This window comes from Austrofundulus limnaeus, unplaced genomic scaffold, assembly GCF_001266775.1.
Source record: "Austrofundulus limnaeus strain Quisiro unplaced genomic scaffold, Austrofundulus_limnaeus-1.0 Scaffold94, whole genome shotgun sequence".
NCBI classification, from domain to species: Eukaryota; Metazoa; Chordata; class Actinopteri; order Cyprinodontiformes; family Rivulidae; genus Austrofundulus; species Austrofundulus limnaeus.
The window spans coordinates 685,549-691,764 of NW_013952496.1; the positions used below are offsets into that span (position 1 = coordinate 685,549).

A 6,216-nucleotide genomic window follows, 5' to 3' on the forward strand; every position below is an offset into this window, starting at 1 on the left:
CCAGTGGGTGGTGGGAGTCAAAACGCAAATATTGGTCTGTGTGGGTGGGCTTACGATATACGCCAGTTTCCAACCATATACGCCAGTTGCCTGAAACTCTCAGACTGAAGAAGTCTCTTGGAGGAGAGACGAAACGTTTCATTAGAGAAGAACCCGTCCAGAAGACCTATACAATTTTTTTCTTTTTGATTTTTCAGACAGTTCATTCAAATGATACATTGATACAGCATTAGTTCATTATATTTTGGCAAAATGCAGTTTATGCACACAATTAAATCAAAACCCTGTATCTGCCTATTTTTCCACTTTTGGACTTAATCCTCGTTTCGATGTGATGGGTCACATGAGAGTCACAACACCTGCTGAACAGGATGTTTTGTGCAAGATTAATTTCTTAATACAATATCTTAATCTGAATCCCTGGCATGAATTTGCCTGTTTTAAATTCACCAGTATTTAACAAACCTTTGCTCTAACGGTGATGTCAGAGCACATGGGTTACTCCACATGTTTAGAAAGGCTGAAGCTGTTGGCTCTTTTTCATTGTTTTGTTATTCATAATGTGAAAAACGGCCCTGTGATGGACTTGCGACCTGTCCAGGGTGTACCCCGCCCCTCGCACTGTGACTGCTGGAAATGGGCACCAGTGACCCACGCGACCCTGAAAGGAAGAAGCGTGTACAGAAAATGGATGGATGGATGGATAATGTGAAAAACTAAATCTTGCAGTCACAGAAATGAAACTTTTCTTTTGCTTCTTCTGTCGTCATGTATGATTGTTGTCATATTCCTTCTTTTTATTTTATTTTTATTATATTATTTTGCTCCCTTTCCGAGCTGACAGTTCACCACAGGTGCAGGGCTTTTTAGTTCTGCTGGACGCCTGTCACATTCCCATTAAATTTGTGTGATGAAAGCTGTAATTAAAGGCAGTCGATAGCTTTTCTCAAATGTTGGTTGAAAAAAAACAAAGTCAAACTGAATTCTTTTGTGAGCCGGAGCTGCAGTTTGAAGACATTTAATTTCACTATAAATTGTACTGAATTCAAGTCAACTGTTCCTCCAATAAATTGTGAAAATGTTGACAATTTTCTTTTAATTAGCCCCAGGGAGAATATATAGCACTGTGTCAACGTCTAATGAGATATAAGCCAGTGTGTTGGTGCAACAGCAAGATAAATAAACTCTTTGTTTGACTAAATCATGTTTGGAGTCAGGCTACGTCTACATAGTCTGTGCTAAATAAACCAGTCATATGTCAGTATTCTCCTTTTAGCTACAGTCTGGCTAGTGTTTTATTAATTTTTTGGCTAATTTTAGCATTTAGCTACACTTTTACTAATTTTATTTTATAGCTACTATTTGGCATATTTCAGCTTTCAGCTAAAGTTGAGCTAATTTTAGCTTTTAGTCATAGCTTTTCTCCTTTTTATTTTTTAGCTGAAGTTCTCTTTTAGCCTCTCTTCACGTTGTTTCAACTTGAACTCAGCAAACTTCAGCGAGGTCATTAAGCACTCAGTATTTCCACAGAAAGTACCATTTGTCTGGTTCTGATTCGGAGGTCTTACTGTGACCTGTGTGTATTAAACAATGTCACAAGGTCGTTTGCAGTTTTAGATATTTTTTTTAACTTGCTGCCAAAGCATGTGACTCATTGTGACTCCAAATTCTGCCCCCACCCCTGTGAGCCATGAGCAGGTGTTGGGCTCTGATTGGCTGAGAGGAGGGCAGGGCCTCATCCTCTGTTTATAGCCCAGCTTGTCACATCATGAACATTCTGCACTCCGTCTCCACCGTTAATGCTGAAGACCTGATTCTTATCGCTTTGTTTTTCCCGGGTGCTGATGTGGTCAAGTCTGTTTTACCAACACACAGTGAGGCGATCATAGTTTTTTACCTTATTTTTTTCCAGCTTTCTTTGCTTTTCCTTCTTAGTGCCAGGGATTTGCATTTTCCCTCTGTTTGTTTTGGCTTCCACATTTTGGTCAGCGCGGCAGATCATCATGACCTGGACACCAAACTCAGAACTGTTCGACTGCAGCTGAAGTTTGTTCGTTCTATTTTTTTCTCCAATTGAAGAAGCATTCAAACCTTCTGACATGTAATGGAAATAATTCTAGTTCGCTAAATGTTAGCCGAGGGTTGTTTTTTTTAACGTAAATTTTAAAATTGGTTTTTATTTCTGTGACTTGGCTCGGTCTTTTGGGTGGTGAGGACTGTTAATGCTGCCACAACTGTGCCTGAGACCACATGATGTGTCACTGTTCTATTTGTGAACCAAATACCTGAAAGGTTTGTTCACAGAGGCATCTGTGTCAAACTACCACTTAGAAATGTCCGTTGCATTTCTCGTCGTCACCCAAAGCAGATGGTTCGGTCGGCCACAGTTTCCTTTATTTACCTTTTATTTAACCAGGCAAATCCCACTGAGATCACAGAGCATTTTTTAAAATGTTATTTATTTACCTTTTTGTCTGTGGGAGGAAGCCAGACTGTACTTTTAGAAAACTCTCACAGGTACTTAGAGAACATAAACTACACACTGAAAGACCCCTTTTATGAACTGGGAAGCAACAATGCTAACCCTTAGCACAAAGTAGTATATGCAAGAATCCATTAAGCATACTAATTTTAAACTTAAAATAAAAAAGTATACTTCCAGTTTCCTCCGCAGGGTAGCTAGGCTCTCCCTTAGAGATAGGGTGAGAAGCTCGGTCATCCGGGAGGGACTCAGAGTAGAGCCGCTGCTCCTCCACGTCGAGAGGAGCCAGTTGAGGTGGCTCGGGCATCTGGTAAGGATGCCTCCTGGACGCCTCCCTGGTGAGGTATTCCGGGCACGTCCCACCGGGAGGAGGCCCCGAGGAAGACCCAGGACACGCTGGAGGGACTATGTCTCTCGGCTGGCCTGGGAACGCCTTGGAAGTTCCCCCGGAGGAGCTGGAAGAAGTGGCTGGGGAGAGGGAGGTCTGGGCCTCCCTTCTGAAGCTGCTGCCCCCGCGACCCGACCCCGGATAGACGGAAGAAAATGGATGGATGGATGGACTTCCAGTTTACTTTTTATGTACCTATCTGAGATATACTTAACCAAGTTTTTATCTTACACTTTACTTGGCTTGTACTAAAAGTATACTAAAAGTTTACTTAGTTTATACTATTGTTTAAACTTTTGGTCTAGATCAACTTTTGTAGTACACTTTTCACACAGACTGGTTTATTTGTAGTATATTTCAAGATTAAACTAAAACTATACTTCGATTACTTTCAGTATACTTTGGGATATACTTTCATAAACTTTTTGTGGGCCAATTTAGTCCTAGTATATTTGTTAGTAAACTGCTAGTACACTTACATCAGTTTACATGGTAAATAAAAATACACTTAGGGAAATACACTTTTATATACTTCAGTATACTTAATGGCATGTACTTAAAGTATACTTCTTTTTCGTATCAACTTAAAAAGACATAACAGTATACTTAAAGTATACTTTTTATAAACTAAAACTATCCCAATTTAGTACAAACAAGTTTTTAAATCAATATACTTTCTAGTACACCAGAAGTACATGGTACCTAGTATACTTGATATACTGTACTAAAACTTATACTCAAGTATACTTATTAAAATGAACTTCAAGTATACTACTTTTTGCTAAGGGAATCGCTAACCACTGAGCCGTCGTGCTGCCGTATAAAAAGGACAAAGTTTGGGAGAAAGTTAAATTAAACTAATATGAAAGCAAATCTGCAGAATGAATGTTGCTGTAGCAGCGTTAAAGTACATTAAGTATTCAAAGAAGTAACTTCCAGGTCATGAAACACTGTTTGATGCCGTTCTTTACTAAACTGAGCAGTCGCTTAGCATCTATTAGCCGAAGCACATTAATCCCATTCTTCCTGTGTTGTTGGTTTTTTTTTCACCAGGTGTTCCCACGTGCAGCGTTCCAATAAAAAGCGATGATTCTGGCAGCGTTACAAGAATTTGGGAAGCAGCTCTTGAGAGTGAAGGTCGTGGACTGCAGCTCGGACGAATCCCGCCTGTCTCGATGCCTCAACACGTTCGACCTGGTGGCCCTGGGGGTGGGCAGCACGCTGGGAGCCGGCGTCTACGTTCTCGCCGGCGCCGTCGCTCGCAGCGCCTCCGGCCCGGCCATCGTCCTCTCCTTCCTCATCGCCGCCCTGGCGTCCGTTCTGGCCGGACTGTGCTACGCGGAGTTCGGAGCTCGCGTTCCCAGAACGGGCTCGGCTTACCTCTACAGCTACGTGACGGTCGGGGAACTCTGGGCCTTCATCACGGGCTGGAACCTCATCCTCGCTTACATCATAGGTGGGAGGGTTGGAGTAATGTCGGGAAGGAGTTTCCTACCAATATGTATGTGTGAAGAAAAGATACTTAAGATTCTGAGGAGGGTTTTTGTCTCTGCACAGGAACGTCGAGTGTGGCCAGGGCATGGAGCGCAACTTTTGATGAGCTGATTGGAAAACACATCGAGACTTTTTTCAGGCAATACATGACCATGAACGCCCCGGGAGTCCTGGCAGAGTATCCAGACATCTTTGCTGTTGTCATCATCCTCAGTCTGACAGGTCAGGAAGACATCAGATGTGCTTTTTATCAGTTTACTTGGATTTTTTTCTCATATTTTCTTTGGTTTGCAGGGCTTCTTGTATTCGGAGTCAAAGAATCGGCCTTGGTAAACAAAGTGTTTACTTGCATCAACATCCTGGTGCTGGTGTTTGTGGTCATCGCAGGCCTGGTTAAAGGAAACCTAAAAAACTGGAACTTGAACCCCGAGGAGATCCTTAACGTTACTAAAAACTCGAGCCTAAAGTGAGCGACATTAAAATTTGTCATCCAAACATCGTGCCTAAGGGTAAGGTGGGTTTAAAGTAATCAAATGTTATGTTCTTTTTACTTTGAGTCTGTCGTGTCACTTAGAAGACGAGAAAGGTCTTGGTAAAGGTGGCTTTATGCCTTTTGGCTGGACTGGGGTCCTCTCTGGTGCTGCCACTTGTTTTTACGCCTTTGTGGGATTTGACTGCATCGCCACTACAGGTGAGAGTGCAAAGATAAAATGAATAATGACCGTCCGACATGCCCGTCACGTCTGACAATTCCAGTTTTGTTCTCCCCTCAGGAGAGGAGGTGAAAAACCCCCAGAAGGCCATTCCTATCGGCATCGTGGCCTCTCTCCTCATTTGTTTTGTGGCTTACTTTGGAGTATCGGCGGCCCTCACTGTGATGATGCCGTACTACATGCTGGATAAGAACAGCCCTCTTCCAGTGGCCTTTAAGTATGTGGGCTGGGAGGGAGCCACTTATGCAGTGGCCATTGGCTCTTTGTGCGCTTTGTCGACCAGGTAAGTGGGTCTCCTACTGGCTCTCAGCATGAAAAGTCACAGAGGACATGTAGCTGTTCAGCAGGGATCTTTAGAAACGAATTATTCATTTTAGGCTCGCTGCATTTTTCTTGCTGTTAGGTAGGCAAGATAAATTAAGTGTTTTAAGTTGCATTTTATCACCCAGATGATAAAATATGTAGCTTCATTTATTAAACTTTGTGTAAGGGTATTTTTGTAAAATACATGAGAACCAACAACAGTTTAGAGCAGTGATTCTGTCTGGTTTCAAAACCCAACATCTGGAATTTAACAACTGATGGACAAATAAGGCATTGTTCTATTCCATTCTATTCTACTCTATTCTATTCCATTCCACTCTAATTTATTCCATTCTATTCTGCTCTATTCCATTTGGTTCCATTCCATTATATTCTGTTCCACTCTATTTTATTTCCTTCTATTACATTCCATTCTATTCTACTCTATTCCATTCCATTTCACTCTGTTTTATTGTATTCCATTCTATTATATTCTGTTCCACTTTATTTTTATTTCCTTCTGTTACATTCCATTCTATTCTACTCTATTCCATTCCATTTCACTCTAATTTATTCCGTTCTATTCCATTCTATTCTACTCTATTCCATTTGATTCCATTCCATTTTACTCTATTCTATTCTATTTTATTCCACTCTATTTTCTTCCCTTGTATTACTTTTTATTCTACTCTATTCTGTTCCACTCTATTTTATTCCCTTGTGTTCCATTCCCTTCTGTTCTACTGTATTACATTGGTTCCATTCCATTCTACTCTATTCTATTCCATTTCACTCTATTTTATTGTATTCCATTCTATTATATTCTGTTCCACTCT

General features: G+C 41.2%; 1 protein-coding gene across 3 annotated transcripts in view; it reads left to right on the plus strand.

Annotated features, from left to right (window-relative positions):
* Positions 1 to 6,216, plus strand: part of LOC106520570 (high affinity cationic amino acid transporter 1) — a 15,942-nt gene that overhangs the window by 5,951 nt on the left and 3,775 nt on the right. The window contains exons 1-6 of one of the 3 annotated variants that reach the window (XM_014012751.1): positions 1,856 to 1,874; positions 3,924 to 4,326; positions 4,428 to 4,586; positions 4,659 to 4,830; positions 4,922 to 5,055; positions 5,138 to 5,360. In XM_014012751.1, coding sequence (XP_013868205.1) covers positions 3,957 to 4,326; positions 4,428 to 4,586; positions 4,659 to 4,830; positions 4,922 to 5,055; positions 5,138 to 5,360 — 1,058 coding nt within the window. In that variant the 5' untranslated portion in view covers positions 1,856 to 1,874; positions 3,924 to 3,956. Of the gene's footprint in view, positions 1 to 1,855; positions 1,875 to 2,082; positions 2,102 to 3,923; positions 4,327 to 4,427; positions 4,587 to 4,658; positions 4,831 to 4,921; positions 5,056 to 5,137; positions 5,361 to 6,216 lie in introns of those variants that run through there. The other 2 variants (XM_014012750.1, XM_014012749.1) reach the window with 2 other exon arrangements.